This window comes from Penicillium verhagenii (assembly GCF_028828195.1).
Source record: "Penicillium verhagenii strain IBT 33310 chromosome Unknown utg000008l_segment0_segment0, whole genome shotgun sequence".
Classification (NCBI taxonomy): Eukaryota; Fungi; Ascomycota; class Eurotiomycetes; order Eurotiales; family Aspergillaceae; genus Penicillium; species Penicillium verhagenii.
Window position 1 is genome coordinate 515,120 of NW_026643172.1, and position 19,667 is coordinate 534,786.

Consider the following 19,667-nt stretch of genomic DNA (forward strand, 5'->3'; position numbering starts at 1 on the left):
TCAACAACATTTGAATGCTCTACATAACATTGAATGTATATCAGACATGTAAAAGTCCTCAGAGCCACTAGGTACCCGTATGCACGTGTAGTACCTGCATGTGATGAATTTGGAGCTCTTAAAATTGGGAACCTTCCCAGGTTGGGTAGATCTCCTATTCGTGGGAATATGTACGCATCCAACATTCAGAGAGATGCTTGAACTTCCTCAAGTGCTCTATGCGCTTTATAGAATTGTCCAATGGAACTTGAAGATTTCCAGTTGGGACCTAACATTGAATAAGCTGCCTAACCGGATCCACGGGTAAAGTCATGACCTTAAATTTCCCTCAGGCGGTGAATCGCAGCCGAGGATGCGTCATGCTCCATTTTCCGACCATCAACACTTGCGCTTTATTTTTCTTCTGTGCAGATATTTCTCCTCTTGCCGTGAGGTTGCATAAAATTGTAACGGCCAGTTGCTGGCAGCCTCAAAATGAGCTCTCGGGCATTCAACTGGCCTCGGACCTCACTAGCAAAGGTAGATAGATGATCGCCGAGATCCGGAACATCATTGCGCCACAAAAGCTGACAATTCATCAGCACCATATCACTCGTCCCAATGATCCAAGCTACATATCCCCGGTGCAGTCACTTGGTGTGCGGGGTCACCAAGTTGCTGAGTTTTCAGTTACCGGCCAAAACCATGAGGGGCTTGGCCGTCGTGCAAAGGAGAAGCTTCTTGATCGCGTACGATCTATGTGCATACACTTCGGGCGATAAAGAATTATACTAATGATTGGATTGTTGATCACACAGGAATTTTTCCTCAGTCTTTTAAACTCAGCCTCAACGAAGCGAGAAGCCAAACAATATCTATCGCGATTCAAAAATAGCCCTCCGGAAGCCAACACAAAACCCGATGAAGCTTCCAAGGAACGCGAGCCATCCTTACCCTCCGGGGTAAACCTTGGCTCCTTTTACGGTGCCTCCAGAGCAGTGTACGATAGTCCCGTGTTTCGACAAAATGCCACTCCAGCTCCACGTGGACAGGAACCCTTTGAGAGGCTACACCTCGCTCTGATCAAGATCACTACACCACAATCGCTCGATGACTCAGTCATCAATGGTGTGGCTAGAACTCTATCGCAGCTAGTTCGCCTGGGAATGGCATGCTGCGTGGTAATTGACCCTGGCGATGTGGATAACGCTGTAGTGCGACAAACGGCCATCGCGCAGGCAAATCGACTCTCGTCAGCGGTTGATGAACAACCAGATTCAAAATCCTTTCGCCTGGACTCCGCTCTTTCGATCTCTTCAGAAGTGCCCAGCCAACCCAGAGTGTCGTCCCGGAAGGGGCTACTAGCACCCCTCCGAGACGGACACGTAGTCATTGTGACACCAGTCGCGTACCTGGAAGAAAACCCCAAGGCCGTTTCGGTGTCCGCAGATGATGCTGTCATTGCTCTGACCAAAGAATTTGCTGGGCTTTCTACCAATCCAGACCCGGATGAAGATCCTGCAGTCACTGCAGAGCGAATTGGATCTTTGCAGAAGGAGGTGGCGTTGGACCGAGTGATTCTCTTGCATCCCCTTGGAGGAATCCCTTCTTTTAGAGGTCCCCAGCAATCTCATGTTTTCATCAACATGGAGCAAGAGTTTGACGACATTGAGGAGGAACTGCTCCAGATTCGAAGCTCATTCTGTGGGGAAGGGGCTAACAAAATAGCCAATCCCAATCTAGATGCAGCCTATACAATCCTGGATAGCAACCCTTTCTCCAAGTTCGCGACCAATGAGATTGGATCACCTCGACCAGAGACATCAGAGCAATTACCCGGGTCCATGACGATGGGACCAGTCATTGATGGGCACCTGCAAAATCTCCATTTATCCCAGAAAACCCTTGCCCTGTTACCGGCGACAGCTTCAAGCATAATCACTTCCCCACAAGAAGTCGCCAACTCTTCACGCCCAGCTGAGAATACTGCGTCAGATTTGTCGGCCGTTGGAACCCGACGACAACGTAATCCTCTCATCCATAATCTTCTCACCGACAAGCCTCTTCTCTCCTCATCGCTCCCTCTAGGCCGACGTGGTCCTGCCAATGGCCGACGACCCAGTGCGCTCAGCCCTTTTACATCCCATACAACCTTCGTCAAGCGTGGGATGCCCCTCACTCTTCTCCCGAACCCGCATGTGCAGGTATGGTCAGCTCAGCATCAGCCACGACTGCAACTGAACGACTCATCAATCGACCTACCTCGACTGGTACATCTTATTGAAGATTCCTTCGACCGAAAGCTTGACGTTCAAAACTATCTAGAGCGAGTCAATGATCGTATCGCTGGTCTCATTATCGCTGGCGAATACGAAGGCGGCGCGATCTTGACTTGGGAAACACCCCCTGGCGTGGTTGATGATGGAAGTCCCGAAAGTGTCTCCCGCATGGTTCCATACCTTGACAAATTTGCTGTCCTCAAACGCAGCCAGGGTGCAGGTGGTGTTGCTGATGTAGTATTTAATGCCATGGTGCGCACCTGTTTCCCCAACGGCGTCTGCTGGCGCAGTCGCAAGGACAACCCGGTCAACAAATGGTATTTCGAGCGATCGGCGGGTACCTGGAAACTGGCTGATAGCAATTGGACTATGTTCTGGACGACTGCTGGATTACCCGAAGATTCGCAGCAGTTCCAAGACTATGAAGCCGTGTGTCGAGCTATTCAGCCTAGCTGGGCTGACAAAAAGAGTGTGATTGATTGATGTATATAGAATGTTAGATACTACCATGTAAGGACTGACCGTCATATGTCATTGTATATACCACTAAGTACCCAAAATCAAGAAAAATTCTTATCTCCAACAAAAATACATATGCTTGAGAGACTAGAAAAATAAGGGTGATCGGCCGGAGACTGGTATAGATCGGCCCCGCGGTATTTGTTGGCTCCTTAATCCTCGACCATCAACTTGACCGCCCGCAATCATCTTTCCTCCTTCACAGGCGTCATGTCACGATGCCTATCTGCATAGAATGCTCGTACCCGGTCTCGCACCTGTACAGTGCCTACAGCCGCGCCGATGATCGCTCGCAGGGAAAGGGCGTGCGATTGACCCAGTGCCCGCGCTGCCAGCGTTTCGCCGACAAATATGTCGAGTACGACTTTGTCGTGATCTTCATTGACTTAGTGCTCATAAAACCACAGGTGAGGCTTTTATTTACATGTTATTGTTGAAGATAGCCACTGACAACTCCCATTTGAAAGGTCTACCGACACCTCCTCTTCAATCGGCTCGGTCGCGATGATGATCGATTTGATGTGAGAAGCTCCCCGGCCGCGTAACGTCCAAGAACGCAAAGCTAATGACTTGTTCTCCTATCCAGCGGTCCATCATTCGTCTCGGCGTTCTCCTTCTCCTATTTGATGTTTACTTGACCTGGGCGCGACTCGAGAAAGATCCCTCTTTGGCGACAACATTCATCTCCCGCACCCCAATCATCGTTCAATACCTCTTCTTCCTCACCCTAAATGCACTGGCGACCCTCGCGCATCACTTGACGGTCCGTTTAGTGGCCTCAATAATTGTCCCCCAAAGTCGTCGATATGGCCAGTCGGAGGCCAACAACAGCGCCTACTACAGTAACACAGGCAGTACGGCCGATGCTACAGCTACAACGACCCCCTTCCCCTCCGGCCCTCCAACACCAACAATCAAACCCTCACCTTCGTCGCAAGCCATCAACGCACAATTGCAACAAGTGAACTCTGGCACGACCGCCCAATCGAAACTCGCACCGAACCTTGCCCCTTCAAGCGACATGCTATCCCCCCATGATCCCTCTCTTACCCCACAGGGCATACACCCCTCCACATCCACATCATCCATCTCCCTCCCACCACCAGCAAGACCAGCGCCCCTCCGTCGCGCCTCTACAGCCCCAATTCAAAATATCAAACCCCTTCCCCCACCAACAGCCGCAAGCCCCACAGCAATCAGCACGGCCCTGTTAGTAAGCAGCTGCGCAAAGCTATTCCCTATCCTCCTCGTGATTTGGGGTGCAGACGGCAGCGGAAGCCAAGCCAACAGAGCGGGCAATGATAGCGCGACTCCACCTGGCGCACTGAGAAAAGAAGCCTCCACCCCGACGACGAGCATGCTGAGCGCTAAAGCGGCCTTGTCTTCTACGCGCGACGCAGAGTACTCTGCATCATCTTCCTCGTTGGTAGAAACGTGGCTTGCGGTTGCGGAGTCGCTGCTAAGACCTTACCTGCCAACTAGGTATCTTACGGGTTTATTTGATGTTCTCACCTCATTGCTATCGCTTGGTGTTGTTGATACACATCTTGTCCTGTTGAGTAACATCGAAGCGCTTTATATTCTACTTGGATGTGGTTATCTCCGGGCTGTTACAGTTGCCGTTGCAGGGCAGATTGCTAGATGGGCTGTGCAGAAAGTCATTCTTGGGGCTGTTGGGGTTGGATAGGGGGCTAAATTGATATTTGGTTACTGCCAGTGGACGTAGAGTTGTGAAGTATATGTGATAGCTTTTATAGACTTCTCTTTTCATATACCCACTATACATACATAATGTTGAATCTACCTAGTGTAAGGCGAGACACAGCGTCCAGAAGTACTACGTAGTCTATGTGAGTGATACAGACGAGTCGAAATGCAGAAAGGAAACAGACCGGCAGTTGCACGACGTACTCTAAGATCGCACTTGTATTGGCATGGGAGGCGGGCATCGTAGACCTATTACAGGAGACTTGAATAAGAGATATGATGTGCTCCCTTGAAGATCCAGGGGGATGATTCTTTTACGTACTTGACAGGGGTATAATGTCTGAGGCAGCAGCAGTATCACGGGGTGACGAGTCAAAATGAAGTTCTTTCTCTCGTGATAGGTCTATGCAGTGATCTGATTGAGCCATGACTGGACTCGACACTGGCCTTCACTATCAAGCCCTGTTGGAGTCTGCGCATCAGCCCTATGGCCATCTAGTACACCTTCCTCTTGATCCCATGTGTCTTTTATCCAAACATCCTGGTAAATCTTCTCAGGTGGTAGACCCTCGCCGTTGATAAAAAGCCAATGAAATATGCCAAACGAGGCTTCATCAGAGGCTGTTTGATCAGGATCAAGCTCCTTCATCTCGAAAGTTCGGTCGCTCGCAATCTTGATGGTATCAAGGACTCCTATGTGATTGGATTGGGCGTAGTAAGTTCCCTTGAATATCCATAATCGTGAATAACCGACCCGTCTTCAAGGTCCCAGTTCCAATGATCATATTGATACTCATGCCGATTGCATGCTTGGTGTGAAATAACTCGAAGAACACAATTTTCGATGGAAGATACCCCACATGGTGCCCAGGGTGCGAAAGGCCTCTGATGAAAGCGTAAATCATCGGTTTCTGTTGTAGGAAGGTGTAATAAGCGCCAGATGTCTTGCCTCGAGATAGATTCGATGTTCTGCAATTTATATGGACCAGATCCCGAATCATCCATGAAACACTGAGCACAGCCGGTCCAAGCATAAGCATTTTGATCCAAAGGAGGCAAGCCACCCTTGACTCTTTCAAGGATTGTTGGACCCAAGCCGCTGATGACGGCACCAATGCAAAGTGCACTTATACTTGGCCGGCGAATTGCACAAAGAAGACCAAGAATCTCTTGATCGCGTACAGTCACCGTCGTTGAGCTGCCAAGCACCTCATTGACAGCTGGATGTAGCCATGGGCTGACGAGATTGCAAGGGACTCCAGGGTCCCAGAAAGATCCACAAAGTGACGATATCATAACTTCTGGGTTACAGCTCAAACTCATATAGTAGGGTATGTCATTCATAAAGCCCACCCACGTTTGTGGGATACACTGAGTAGAAGATTTCACCTTCCCCTCACATCCGTTTGATATCGTTAATGGAAGATGGGCAGTCAAGTTGAGGCATTTGTGTAAAGGAATCATCAAGGCTGTTGCTAGCGCAATCGAAAACTGACTTCCGACATCATGGAAAATCGCAAATGCAGCAAGTGCCTTAAAGGCTCTCTCCGAAGACAAGGGCGCAAAATTAGAGTCAGACGAAAATGTCTGATCTTTGATGAAGAATGAGCTTGCGCATTTGCGAGAGATTGACCACGGAGCGAGAAAATCATGGGGCTCCCGTGTCACAATAGCTTCCCAGCCTTCACCAGGAGCAAGTATTGCGGACCACCACCGAGCGACATCACCATCCACTTCTCCAATATCGAGAAATGGCGTGTTAGGGCACCTCGATGAAGTGCCGTTATCATATTCGGCCTTGGACTGCGTGTAACGCAAAACCGCACCCTTTCCCCGTAGCTCAACCAGGCGTGCAGAAAGTATATAGCACCAGCCAAGAGTAAGAATCCCTATATAATTTGAACTAATACAGTTCTCATCCAAAGTTCCAGCCCACGTACTGAAAACTTCCTCATTTAATTCAAAGGGGACAGAGCCACCACTACCAAGCTGTAGCAAGGCCACTTTTGTTACCGCCTTTTTAAGTCCATTGCAGTCACTAGTTGCTGATACTTGCCAAGTAGATGAGGCTTCTATACGGAGACTGAGGTCCGGAGAAGATCCGAAAGGACAGCTGTGAAGCTTTTGGGGGCGTGCTTGGAATTTTGGAACCCTGCGAAGAGCATGGCGTGGGTCCACGTAAAACGGAACAAGCCTATGGTCTCGTTGGGCATGGGCAACTGATGCGAGAAAGAACCAATACTTTCTACTTTTCGCCAGTGCTTCATCAAGCTCTCTTTGATCAGGTTGAGCCACGTCTCTACCGATTATCTGTCATGAAAACATTAGCACAACACTGTTCCTGAAAATTCTAAGACTTACGGTAAAAAGATCCGGGGGCTGCAAAAGGTGGTCAAGATGCTCCATTTCAAAGTACTCAAGCTAGTTCCAGGAAATGATGATTTTGGTCGATGAGGGTGTGGGAGATGAAGGTCAAAAGCAACTCGAACTGTTATGGGGGAGAGGTATTGACCTGTCAATAACCACCGCTATAAGGGTATCATGTCACCGCCCCCGAACGACGGCGGTGCGCAGTACAGGGGTACTACTTGGAGACGGGTCCCAACAACCTCGGAAATCATGGACATGTTCAGTAGCCTGCATATTCAACTTTTTGATATTGTTATTCGGCTTTTCGCCAAGTCGGCCACGAAGGAACCAACCAAAAAAAAACAAGACCGCCGGTGAAAGTTATTTATGATATGCCCATCTCTCCATGGCAGGGTCCAAGCCAGGGAATACAGAGAATAGATCCAAGACATGATCTCACGCTCACAATCCAATGTAATATGTCACAGAAAAAAATAAAAGAAAAAGAAAGCCCGGACCCGAGATTGGATAAACCTGATGTGGCAGAAGAAATCAACGACAAGATAAAAAAGCAAGTAAACCGTTTAATTAGGTACCCGTCCAGGACGGATATCGGATCTCTTTGGTGCGATAAGAGGATGCAGCTGTGCGAGGAAGATGATAGCTGTGGGGGTAGGCGTTAGTCAATATTCCGAGACAATCATTGGTATAAAGAACTGGGTGGGTCAAATTGGACCGAATAGGATCTGTCTGGGTCTGGGACGAAGGAGAGCGTATAACATACCCCACATCAAGTAGCAGGAAATAAAGGAGAGGATGAGGGTGCTGCGCCAGACACTAAAGTGGATACAAGTTAGTTTTCGGGCTCTGTCCATCGATATGCCGGTATGTCATAAGAGGTGGTCGGTGGATATAACTCACGTCAGGTTGTTGCCCTTTGGGCTGAAGAACCAGGCGGCCAAAGAAGCGGCAACAACGACAATCAAGCCGATAAGTAGAGTCCAACTATATCACGACAGTGTTAGTTTTGGTTTCTCTTTTCTTGCTTTCGGCAAAATGGTTGGACACATGTGTTAAAGATTGACGATTGGCATAGTGTATCGTATCGTGAATCCATAACAGCTTTATATCGCAATCCGCCCAAGATAGATTTTATATGTAAGACCTACCCGCCAGACATCTTGAAGGGTATTTTAATTTGACGAAAACTGTCGAGGAAAAGAAGAAAGGGCTCGGAGAGATCCGCGGTTCGTGTTCGAGTCGGAGCTTCGGCGGAAAGTTGAGAGGACAGTTCGTTACACCACAACACAACACAGCGCTTGTGGTAAGAAGTGATTGAAAGTTATGCGCTAGGCACGAGGCGTCAATGAGCTTGGGAATGTATGCTAGATACGGCGCGGGGTGTCGGATCAAGGTGGTCACTCGATGGGTTCGGAGAATGGAGTCTGTGGAGGGCGGGATCGATAGGCACGGTGGTTCACGATTGCGTTATTGTCGATCTTTAGTGATGCGATATTATTTTGTCAAACACTGGCGTATTCTTGCACAAAACACATCAGGCGCGGGGGTTGAATGGGGGACAAGATGTAGTCTGGTTGTTCGGAGCTCCTGGAGCTAGCGGGGTTGCCTGAGGCCACCAGGGCGGTCACCTGCAAAACAGAGCAAGGCTACTATGAATTTGATACGCTCTGGAAATACTGTATGTACTGGGTCTGCAGAATTTCTAATTCATTGATACAAAGTCAAATAGAAAGAATTGCCATGCTCAGGATCTCACTGGAGCAAAAAGGGGGATAAATACAAAGACGCGCCTAGACTACTCGATAGTATGGAAAAGGGCTTAAGAGGGGAAACTAAAAACAAAACTAAAACGCTCATGCGCCTTCACGTGCCTTGCGGTAGCTAGCCTGCAGAAGGGTTAGTCATGGAATCAGATCAAAAAAGAAAACCCAGGATTTCTCACCTCCTGCTCTACCTGCAGTGCGTCAACGGTAGGGGCAAGCTCGCTCAGGATCTCGTAGGCCTTCTTGTGGAACTCAAGCTGGGCGGCGATCAGGTCGGCCAAGTTGCGGAGGGGTTCGGGGGTATCAAGAACCTGCAGCAAGGGAGAGCCAATATTAGCAGCGTATTTCAAGGAGTATAAACATCACCAACACATCTAGATCCGCAGCAACACCGCCTTGTCAGGGGAGAAACATACATTCTTCATCACGCTCACAGCCTCCTCAGTCTGACCAACGAACTCGTCTTCGGCCTGCTCGATCTCTTGTCGGGCATCCTCGCTCAAGTTGTCAAGGTCACCGCGAGCAGCAGCCTTCTTGCTGGCCTTGACGGAGTCAAGAGTCAGACGGGCGTTCTCGACGTTCTTGCGCGCCTTGGCGGCGAACATCAGGTTGGTGTTAAGGGTGGTGTTCCAGCCAGCCAGGAAGCGAGATTGGATCTGAGAGTCCTGGGCCAGGCGGGCTTCGCCGACCTTCTCCTCAGCCAGGGCGTACTTCTCCAGGGCGTTGGCGAGCGGGTCCTCGCCGTCGATGCTCTGCGCGAGAGTCTGCGAACCGGCGAGCGAGGCACGTGCGATGGCATGGTTGAAGGTCTTGGGCTGCGGCTTGGCGCTCGGGGGTGCGGTCAAAGCAGCTTGAGCCTCGGCGGGGGAGCTGGCCTGCGACAAGAGGTTGACCTTCTCGTTGATGGTGCGACCCAGGTCGTTGAAGGACTCGCGGATGTTGGGAGGGTAGTCATAGGCCTCGTTGGAGTATTGAGAGCTATCGTCACCCACACCGGTCAGTGCCTCTATCTTATGGGCTAAATACTTCATGACAGGTGTGCACTCACGTCACAGACAACAGCTTCTGGTGAACCAGCTTGAGCGCATCGACGCGCTTCTCGAGCTCGATATATTCATCGGGGAGTTGGGTCTTATCCTCAGCCTGACCAAGTTGCTCCTTGATCATCTGCTGAGTACGCTGCGCAAAAGGCGTGAAGTTCGCGCTAATCGTCAACAAAACGAAGAAGTCAGTAACCGTCGAAGTCTAGAACTGAGGGAACGTGTATTTTTATTGAGTGCGATTTCCTGAGGAATGTTAGCTAGGATACTCACCTGAAGTTCTTACCGAATGCCTGCATTCGATCCATGATTACGAAATATGAGAGAGTGAAGGTGGAAGAAATAAGTGCAGTGGATGAAGATGAATGGAATGTGGACTAGCTACGAGAAGGTGCGATGGTTTATCCCGCGGTGTTGCACCGCCCCACTATGCACCAGCCACGGTTTCTTCATCCTTATCCAGTTGGATCGAATGGTATACTAGTTTTAATCTTCCGAAATAAATTTATGATGAGAAATAGATGAATTTGATACAGGTGTGAAAAACAGTATGGGAGGAAAAGAATAAAGAATAAGACGAAAATAAAGAATAAAACCCCCAAAAATGGATATCGTCAGTCCGTAAGTACTTCCCTCGATAGGTGTACGTAATCTCATTAAGTCAAGGTAGCCATCATAGCCCGCATCACCCTTGAATTTGGCTCTAGAAATGAGGTAAGAAACAAGATACAATATAGCCGTCTAATTTGATCAACTTACCTCTGCGTTCCTGGCGGCGAATCTCGGTTATTTCCTCCTCATTGCCCCTGTTATCAATGATATCTGTATCACGCTGTCGCGTGATTTCAATACCACCTTGTCGCTCCAATCGTAGCCTCCTTGTTTCTTCCTCGAGATCATGGATATAATCGGATACATCATCATGATCGCCGTGGCGGGGCCGCACTAGAACCAGCGAGCCAGACTCACGAGGCCGGGACTCAAAACGTTCTTCAACACGGCTAGACCGAGGCTCAACGTATAGGACGGGAGATGCTACTCGAGCCTGGGTATTCACTGATACAGATCTTGGGCGAGAGACAGTGTGTCTGCGTGGTCTCTCGATCACCTCCTCATACCCATATTCAACATCTCTGTATGCAGCGGGTGGCTCAACAATGAAAGCGTCGTGGCTAGCACGGGGCGAGTGATGAGATTCAAGCAGGAGATGTTCCGTGGTGACTCGCTCAGCTGGCCGTGGAAGACGCAAAAATTCAACTAGAATTAGATCAATAAAAGAGTCTCCCAAAAAACACAACTTGGACAGTTTACTCACTCTCCTCTTGCACGGGTCGTCTAAACTGTCGACTGAGGGTGATCACCTCATCGATCTGCTCTTTTGACAGAGCCTTCTGAATGATGATAGTGTCCTCCTAAGGAGATATTAGTATCGATGCTTCACCACTAAGCAACAATAGCGCATACCTCTTCCTTGTAAGGGTATCCTAGATCCAAAATCGCATGGACATGCACGAACTTTCGCGGAATGCGGGTCTTGCCTTTCCGCGGATAGGGCTTCTCCTCATGCCGCCGTCTAGCCATGCTAGCAGAACGTCTTCGATGCGTACTATCTCTCTCCCTAAACTCTCGGAACTCTTCGTCGCCGTAGTAATCTGGCTCCGCGATGCGGATATCTTCATAAACTTCGCGCTCGCGATAGCGACCCGGCGGCGAGGGGCGATGAAGAGGTGCTTGAGGCACCCTCGGAGCCCTGGGAGCCGGTTCCATTTTCCGTCGAGGAATGCGATCAAATGTATCAAGGGAGGATTGCCGCCTAATTAACCGTGGCGGAGCAAACGATGGACTCTCGTCTCGGCGACGGCGACGATCAGGTGCGACCAGGGCCCCTGAAGAGTAGACCAGGTGTTCGTCTTCGTAATGGCGACCAGGGGCACGAGCGGGTGGACCGTATCGGTCCTCTTCTTGTACTCTGAGCTCGAAACGCTCGTCTTCCATGCGGCGGGGTCGTGATCGAGATCGTTCTCGCTCCATTACGGGCGGCCCCCGCGAGTATCGGTCATATCGATCGCGGGAGTCCAGGGTGCCGGATGACGAGCGAAAATCGTCGTAGCGAGACATGGCTTGGGATGCGTGGACGGTCAAGGCAGACTGACCCGGGTGTGTTTGTGTTTATGTGGAAAGTGCCTTGCGAGGGAAATGTGAACCGTGGATATGACGAGGGCGGCTGACTCGGGCCGCTGATGGTGGGGTTGGCGTCAGCCACGTGTTGAGGTGACTCTTGAGGTTTGGAGGATTGAAAGATGGAAATACAGTAAAGAAAGAAAGATATCAAGATAAAAAGATCGGCGTTGGGCTCAGCTGAAATTAAGATTTGGCTTCTTCGGCTTTCAGGCAGATGCCAAATTCAATGATCACATTGGCTTTGTTTCTCTTCGATTTGATGTGGGGTTTTGGTCTCCGCCACACTTAGTCCCGTTTAGCATCGTGCTACTGTATGTCATCATGCCTAATGTAGGTACATGTACATGCTGTGCTGCGCCCATACCTGAATACGCCTGAGCGCACCCGGGTTAAAGTGAACGACCCCGTGGCTGGAGCGCCGGATTTTAGTAGCAGCCACATGAAATTTAGCAAGGTATAAGAATGTCTGGGCTACATTTGTGCGTTAGGTAGTAGTATCGGAAATAAATAAATGTTATCAACAAGCTTGTAAGGATCGCAGGGTATTAAGGCAAGGTCGCAGATATTTCTATCAACATTGGAATGCACTATAGTAGTACTGGATTTCTTTGACCAGGGGTTCTAATCGCCTAAAGTTCTAGATTTTGTAAATCACCTTCCAGGCTCAGGAGCCCCAAGGCTAAGAAGGCTCGATCGGGCGGCCGGACGGTGAACCGTCGATCATCATTATAATATGATTCATTCTCTGCTTCTACAACGTACTGTGGCTAGAAGAGAGTGTTAGTGATAAGGGATGGGTTAATCGGATTTCGAAACTTACAAGATCGTCAGGATCATCCCTGTGACGCTCACGGTCACTCACCACAGATCGCTCATACGGTGGCCCCCGTCCATGCTTAGCTGCAATGATCCAGGAGCTCTCACAGCCACCCGCAATGGCGTCAGAAGTTTTCCACCCAGTAAGGCGCGAGATATCCTTTAGCTTCGCAATTGTCCAGACTCGTTGCGCATTATCAGCATACTGCACACCGGAGAAAAACATGGGCAGAGTCATCTCCGCAAGTGCCGAGCCGAGTGTCGGGCTAAGGCTGCCGGCTTGGAGATTATATCGTTGCGGGTAATATATACCAGCCATGATGCGACCCACAATCTGTGCGTATTCCGCAGTTGTAGGAGCACTTACACTGGCAGACATCATCATGGCAGGAGGTAAACAAGGGTGAAGCCGGTGCAGCATTATTCGTCCACCGTAGTACATTCCCCAGACCACGGCAATAGTGTGTGTGCGGTACTGAAGAGCTGGCCCAAATGGAGAATCAATAACGGTCGTTACATCCGCTGGCAGCGGCTGGAAGTCTCGACCTAGGGCTTGAACATAGAGATCCATGGCAGCCAATATCTCCTCCCATTCTCGCTCTGCCTCAGCGTATGTGGCTTCCTCACTATGATCTTCTTGTTCTGGTGTTTGAGGTTGCCCACGTCTATCATATGTGAATGCTGGTGGCACGTAGACTGGACCCTGCGGTGGCATCATGCCATACATAGGGGGCCCCTCTGGGGAGCTTGGTAGACTCTGAGGTGGACCCTGGGAGGGCGGGGTTTCCTGGGAGGACATTGAAGGGGCGCCGGGACTACTGTCCAGATTAGAATTAGACGAATCTGACGAGGGCGGTTCTGGAGGTCCTGGAGGCCCTGGCTGCCCAGAAGGCCCAGGAGGCCCAGGAGGCCCAGGGGGTCTTGATTTCCCAGGTGGCCCAGTTCCACCAGCGAACCGACCCATAAACCGGAAAAGTTCTGGGCCTGGCCTCCAAGCCACCCCCGTTGCACGAGAGTTTTTTAATTTTCGCTTGCGATCCCGTTGCGCAAAATCGGATATTCGGCCAAGTAGTAACCACAGATGATCGGCCGATCCATAGACCGCGTCGATTCGACCGACCGCTGCTCGAGGGGGACACTGGCTTCGAAGATACTGAGGTATACTATTTAAGTAACATTAGCATAATCCATCCAGTTGTCATAGGTGCAGTTGACTTACAATGTCTTGTCACCACTGATCAAACTAAGGAACACATCTTGTTTGGTAAACCACCAATACAAATCACACTGAACGCGAAAATTCTCAATGTCTTTTCGAGAGAAAGGCTTCCTTGGAAATTGTGGTTGCCCTTCAATGTGACCGAACTGATCGTAATTGACTACCTGACCCATCAGAGAGCTGATGAGCACTTGGTCGATGGCATTTTCTTTTTCCGAAAAGGGGTCATCTTCAGAGACTTCATTGCCGTAGGAATTATAGAATTGCGTCGACGGATTGGCCCACCTCATCTGAGCCCGTTGTTCATTAACTCTGCGACGGTGAGCACGAAGATCTCGACTTATGCCCGCAAAGTCAATTTCGCGGATCAACTGAGCAGACCCGGCCACATGGCTATTCCATTTACTGTGATCGGCTGACATGACTTCGTAGTAGGCTAGAAGTTGTGTAGCCGCCATAGTTCCAATCTGCTTCCGTCGACCTGGAAGACCGACGGCACGGCCTAAGCGCTTCAAGGCATAGTGGTAATGCTTCAGAGAGACAGTAGCAGGGGCCTGTTGCAGGTATGCAATATGCAAACTACCGACTGCAAGAATGGCATGAAGAAGAGCTGGGTGTTCCAAGGCTTTCAGAGAAAGCGTGTATGTCCATAACCCTTGTTGAGCGGGCGGGATAACGCTGCCCAAGTTGATCGAGGAGTCGGTCGGGTGCCGCTCAAATATAGAAAATGTGGGGGCCGTCGAGTGAATGAAGTGCGCGAAGATGCGGGCAGTCTTGGGATTGTTCAGTGGGGACGATCCCAGCGTCGGGTGGTAGGATGATAGGATATTGGGTTCGTTTAAGTGAGTGGTGAAGGAACGCATTCGACGGTCATCATGGTTTGCAGAGGCAACGATGAGATTCAGCTGATTGAAGCCCTCTGTCTGGATTTGATCCTCCAATTCCTCGTCTGAGTCCACATCATAATAATCCTCTGCTTCATCTTCGACATATACGACCTGCGGTTGAGAGGGCGGGATGTACTGTCCCGGGATAGTGGGTTGCGCAGGCTGTTCAAGCGATTGAGGATAGTGATATATTGTACTCGGAGGATAAGACACCTGCATATCTTCAGCAAGAGATATCTTCAAACGGGCTGGAGTATATCCTACCTGAGAGTATTGGTTGTTAGTATAGTCCAGGCCTGCGATACTCGCCCAATCGGTAATGGGTTGTGGCAGTTGAGGATTTCCCCCACTGTACTGAGAACTAGGATCATTTGATGCAAGGTGTTGAGGCTGAGCCTGTGTGTAACTGAGTGATGCAGAAGACATTCGTCGTTGTCCACCTTGCTCTGCGGAGTGAGTAGGCCATTGCTGAGGTACTTGCGCCGGAAGCGCTGGGTAATAGAACTGTTGAGAATTCACTGTATTATATATCTCTTGTGTCTTTTCAGTCTCCTGCCGAGCCACTGCAGCCACTGCAGCCGAAGAAGCGGGGTACTGATACCCAGAGAGCATGTGGTCATCTAGCCGCGGAGCCAACATGGGATGTTGCGCCGCTGCTGCCGCCTGTTGAGGCGGCAGCGAAGTAAAATCGGTATACATCGGCACACGTAGACTTTGCTGTTGTTGCTGTATTTGATCATCTTGAGTCTGTGGTGGGCCGTATGGCCCCAGTATACCCAGAGGGTTCTTAAAGACTACCCTCTGGGCATAGCCCTCGCAAGTACGCTTGGACTTGACGCAGTTACCACATCTGGGCTTTTCCTCGCCACATTTGATGCGACGCTTCCGACAAGCTGATTAGAATGGTTAGCAAAGAACTTGCGCAGGATTCAGGGCATCGTTGCATCCCGTTGACGTACTTAAGCAGCCTGTTTTGGTACGCTTTTTGGGAAGTCTGCGGGGCGTTTGGGTTCTTTCCGACTCAGCAGAGCGGTCATTCCCACCATCGGATACTTGAGCTTCGTCATCCGCCATGGTCGCTAAGTTTAGACCAGTTTGTTTTATCAACAATTATAAGCCTGGCTGGAAGACATGGTGGGGCTGGGGAAAGAGGGAAAAAAAACCGGAAGGTCTTAGATGGGCAGATCGATGGCCGCGGAGCAAAGAGTCTGGATCCGATCCGATTTCCAACTCCACAAGGGCATCGTTGCCGAGCATGGAAGATCACCCGTCAGTAGTATGTGTGACCTCGTTTTTATTTTAAGGCGTTGTTCCTTCACGTTTCAATGCATCCTACCACACCGTTGCTTCTCTTGGGGTTTTTTTTCGAAGCTCTTTCATTCAGCCCGAAATACGATCTGACATGTTCCCCCTGACCATATCTTAGATTACTTCTTAATCTATTTTTTCCCTTACTTAAGGGACTAAAGCTAATTACAGAGCTTATTCCAGCTTATTCCAGGGCTAAAAAGTGACTAAGGTAACTAAACTAAAGGGATGGGCCAATGCTGAAAACCACGCCAAGGTTTTTAGCTATACATAGAACAAGTCACAACTACAGGACAAAATTAAAATTAATTAAAAAAAAAAAAAAAGAAAAGACTTGGTCAGTTTTTAAGCGAAATTAGACAGTACCGCAAAAGACTGGGGACTGTTAGTATTGACAGGTTATACTAGTAACTAGTAGGCATGATGAATGGAGAGTCATCACTTAACTACTAGTAGTAAGTAGATAACCGGTAGGTATTAATGTTTTGTTGCCGGACATGGCAGCACTCCCGTATTATTTTGGGTAATATTTGTATTCCTATTACTCAATACGTGTGGAGATGATTTTCTGCCGGTTACTTTTTTTTTTTTTATCTCCGCATTTCTTCATTCTCAATTTACACTTTTGGCTGGATTTCAACGTTTACTTGCAGCCAATTATTCAACGAGAGCATATTGCAGCCTTATCATGTTCGCTGTTCCAGGATGGTCGCTTTCGAGCGGTCCCACACGTGAGGCCGAAGTCGTCAAGCCTTCGAACGATTCCAAGTCCAAAGAGTCCTCAACCCCCAATGCGAAAAACGATGGAAACAATAAGCGCAAGCGTGGAAATGACGGCAATGTCACCAGAAGCAATGTCGATGAGATGTACCGCAAACATATCGAGGGATATACCCCGAAACCCCCCAAGCGAGAGAGGAAGAAGAAGCAGAAGAAGGAACAGGAGGCCACCGAGGTCACCGAGGGCACCGAGCAGACTGAGCAGACCGAACCCGATGTGAAGAATGATACCGAAGAGAAGACTTCTGCCTCAGCACCCTTAGAGGACGAAAACAAGCCCCAGAAGAAGCAGAAGAAGAACAAGAAGAACAAGGATCAGAAGGCTGACGCCGCCGCTGCACCTGCTGCGGAGACAAGTGCTGCTGCAGACGCCGTGGTTGCACCCCCAACAACAACTGCAACCCTGACCCCACTCCAGCAGGCAATGCGCCAGAAACTGGTCTCCTCTCGTTTCCGCCACTTGAACGAAACCCTGTACACCACCGACTCCTCCAAAGCCGTTGAACTCTTCAATGCCAACCCGGAACTTTTCAGTGAATACCACGCTGGTTTCTCCCGTCAAGTGAAGGAATCCTGGCCTTCTAACCCTGTGGATGGCTACATTCAGTTTGTTCGCCGCCGTGGCGCTGTCCCCGTTCCCAAGAGAGGAAACAAGCTGAACCCCAACAAGCCGATGCCTCTTCCTCGCAGACCCAACGGATTATGCACCATTGCTGATCTGGGCTGTGGTGATGCTGGACTTGCGCGCGCTTTGACTCCTTCTTCCAAGAAGCTGAACATCAAGCTGAAGAGTTACGATCTTCAGGCACCGGATGCTCTCATCACAAAGGCCGATATCTCCAACTTGCCCCTTGAGGATGGATCCGTTGATGTGACAGTTTTCTGTCTGAGTCTGATGGGAACCAACTGGGTGTCCTTCGTGGAGGAGGCCTGGCGCGTGCTGCGCGGCGATGGCAAGGGTGAATGCTGGGTCAGTGAAGTGAAGAGCCGATTTGGCAAAGTGAACCGCAAGAAGTCGCAGATCGGAGCTCAGAAGCCCCTTAGCAAGACCCAGCAGAAGAAGCTACCTAAGAAGAAGGGTGGAGATGATGAGGATGACGCTGATGACGCTGACATCTTCGCCGAGGATGCTCGTCCTGTTGATAACAGTGATGACACCGATATCTCGGCATTCGTGGAGGTCTTCAGGTCTCGCGGATTCGTCCTGAAGCAAGAGTCAGTCGACAAGTCCAACAAGATGTTTGTGAAGATGGAGTTTGTGAAGGCGGGTGGTGCCCCGACTAAGGGTAAGCACGTCTCGTCTGGTGCTCCTCCTGCTCCTGTTGCTGGCAAGAAGCGGTTTGTCGACCGCAAGCCAGAGCCCAACAATATCATGACACCGGAGCAGGAAGCTCAGGTGCTCAAGCCTTGCGTGTACAAGATTCGGTAGTTCCATATTGATATTGAGATACCAAAAAGTTTTATGTTTAGAATAGAGATTCCTGCATACTTTCATATAAATATTCTTTCCTGTGACCACTACTAGCCGGTATCTGCATTGCAAAGTTACATATGGAGCTTAGAAACATCTAAGATATTCCGCGATCGTGAGTTCGTAGGTAACAAAGAGCGCTACGGTTGCATTGTTCTTCAAATGGCGACATAAAATGCTCACTGGGCTCTTGGGTTGAAACTAAATATCAGCACCTAGGCAGTATCTATCTATTGGTTTCCACCAAGCTGTGCCACAGCCCGACCCATCTCCTCATCATCGTAGATTCGGAAACCCTTCTCCTTGGTAACGCTCGCCAACTGAACATTCTTGGAATCAAGCTTCTCCTCCATAACTTGCTTCAACGTCTTCAAAACCATCGTCTCAGCCTCGGCCAGAGTCAAGGAACTGTGGTATTCATTCTGCAGCTCTGCCTGGGCACCCTCGCTTCCAGAGCCGATGGCCTTAGCGTCATAACGGTAGAATGTTCCAGAGGGCTCGGCGTGATATCTACGGATAGAGAGAAAACAGAGTTTAGCATTAGACAGGGATGAGAGGTTAAAGGGCACACATACAGCTGAGGACCATCCTCATCGTAACCAGCAATTAACAAGGCAACACCAAACGGCCTAGACATCACACTCTCCTCATCGTCACCGCTCTCTCCGAAGCGAAGAGCCAAGTCACAAATAGCCTGTGTAGTACTCTCGACGCGGAGTGGCTCGGCGTAGTTGAAGGCGTGGTTTTGACATTCGACACGGGCGTGCTCAACCAGGTTTCGGGCGTCGGCCTGGAGGCCGGACATCGCGCAGCCAATGTGCTGATCAATTTCGACAATCTTCTCAACAGACGATGCTTCGAGCAGGGTGGATGTAACGCGCTTCTCAACACCAAGGATGACTCCCTCCGATGTTGCGACCTGGTGGGTGTCAGTTGCGGACGGGGTACGAAGGTTGAGATGACATGGAGATGACATGGAGCAATGAGATATTCTCGGGACTATGGTGCGATATTCGTTCGTCTGAAAAGGAAGAGGGTAAACGTACTCCGATTGCTGTGGAGCCTAGCTTGATAGCTTCAAGAGAGTATTCGACCTGGAATAGACGACCTTCGGGGGAGAAGGTGCTTTTCGGGGTGGCATTGTTAGTTCGGCTGGGTTAGATCTAAGTGATGGGGAGTTATAGATAGAATGCATACTTGATTCCACGGTCTATTCGGGAGCTGTTAGTGATGCTGCAAGTGTTGGTCTGGAGGGACGGAGCTTACCATATTCGGATCGTGCAATGAACATATTGAATGGCCTGGATACAGGATAAAACTCAACAGGTCAAGAGGTCAGGGAGTTTCC

General features: G+C 49.8%; 9 protein-coding genes across 9 annotated transcripts; 3 read left to right on the forward strand and 6 right to left on the reverse strand.

The window, feature by feature from the left end:
- Window positions 1–773: 773 nt before the first annotated feature.
- arg2 (acetyl-CoA:L-glutamate N-acetyltransferase) lies at window positions 774–2,741 on the forward strand (the record flags this gene model as incomplete). Its single annotated transcript, XM_057167558.1, has 1 exon — window positions 774–2,741. One exon carries the CDS (start codon window positions 774–776, stop codon window positions 2,739–2,741), a length of 1,968 nt encoding a protein of 655 aa, XP_057018189.1.
- A 601-nt stretch (window positions 2,742–3,342) lies between these two features.
- N7466_008170 (sterol homeostasis protein ARV1) lies at window positions 3,343–4,464 on the forward strand (the record flags this gene model as incomplete). Its single annotated transcript, XM_057167559.1, has 1 exon — window positions 3,343–4,464. One exon carries the CDS (start codon window positions 3,343–3,345, stop codon window positions 4,462–4,464), a length of 1,122 nt encoding a protein of 373 aa, XP_057018190.1.
- Window positions 4,465–4,887: 423 nt separating this feature from the next.
- N7466_008171 (uncharacterized protein) lies at window positions 4,888–6,890 on the reverse strand (the record flags this gene model as incomplete). The annotated part of the gene is made up of 4 exons (XM_057167560.1): window positions 4,888–5,177; window positions 5,239–5,369; window positions 5,434–6,794; window positions 6,846–6,890. 4 exons carry the CDS (start codon window positions 6,888–6,890, stop codon window positions 4,888–4,890), a joined length of 1,827 nt encoding a protein of 608 aa, XP_057018191.1.
- Window positions 6,891–7,417: 527 nt separating this feature from the next.
- On the reverse strand, window positions 7,418–8,013 carry N7466_008172 (V-type proton ATPase subunit e; the record flags this gene model as incomplete). The annotated part of the gene is made up of 4 exons (XM_057167561.1): window positions 7,418–7,497; window positions 7,618–7,670; window positions 7,755–7,838; window positions 8,003–8,013. 4 exons carry the CDS (start codon window positions 8,011–8,013, stop codon window positions 7,418–7,420), a joined length of 228 nt encoding a protein of 75 aa, XP_057018192.1.
- Window positions 8,014–8,707: 694 nt separating this feature from the next.
- On the reverse strand, window positions 8,708–9,965 carry N7466_008173 (BAR domain-containing protein; the record flags this gene model as incomplete). The annotated part of the gene is made up of 5 exons (XM_057167562.1): window positions 8,708–8,740; window positions 8,797–8,928; window positions 9,034–9,595; window positions 9,666–9,821; window positions 9,931–9,965. The coding sequence occupies 5 exons, from the start codon at window positions 9,963–9,965 to the stop codon at window positions 8,708–8,710; spliced, it is 918 nt and encodes a 305-aa protein (XP_057018193.1).
- A 348-nt stretch (window positions 9,966–10,313) lies between these two features.
- Window positions 10,314–11,775, reverse strand: N7466_008174 (uncharacterized protein; the record flags this gene model as incomplete). Its single annotated transcript, XM_057167563.1, has 4 exons — window positions 10,314–10,360; window positions 10,417–10,914; window positions 10,973–11,069; window positions 11,122–11,775. The coding sequence occupies 4 exons, from the start codon at window positions 11,773–11,775 to the stop codon at window positions 10,314–10,316; spliced, it is 1,296 nt and encodes a 431-aa protein (XP_057018194.1).
- Window positions 11,776–12,467: 692 nt separating this feature from the next.
- Window positions 12,468–15,834, reverse strand: N7466_008175 (uncharacterized protein; the record flags this gene model as incomplete). The annotated part of the gene is made up of 4 exons (XM_057167564.1): window positions 12,468–12,605; window positions 12,659–13,817; window positions 13,874–15,653; window positions 15,720–15,834. The coding sequence occupies 4 exons, from the start codon at window positions 15,832–15,834 to the stop codon at window positions 12,468–12,470; spliced, it is 3,192 nt and encodes a 1,063-aa protein (XP_057018195.1).
- A 922-nt stretch (window positions 15,835–16,756) lies between these two features.
- Window positions 16,757–18,277, forward strand: N7466_008176 (25S rRNA (adenine645-N1)-methyltransferase; the record flags this gene model as incomplete). The annotated part of the gene is made up of 1 exon (XM_057167565.1): window positions 16,757–18,277. The coding sequence occupies one exon, from the start codon at window positions 16,757–16,759 to the stop codon at window positions 18,275–18,277; it is 1,521 nt and encodes a 506-aa protein (XP_057018196.1).
- A 272-nt stretch (window positions 18,278–18,549) lies between these two features.
- pup2 (proteasome core particle subunit alpha 5) lies at window positions 18,550–19,610 on the reverse strand (the record flags this gene model as incomplete). Its single annotated transcript, XM_057167566.1, has 5 exons — window positions 18,550–18,829; window positions 18,895–19,238; window positions 19,366–19,444; window positions 19,517–19,529; window positions 19,586–19,610. 5 exons carry the CDS (start codon window positions 19,608–19,610, stop codon window positions 18,550–18,552), a joined length of 741 nt encoding a protein of 246 aa, XP_057018197.1.
- Between the last annotated feature and the right edge of the window lie 57 nt (window positions 19,611–19,667).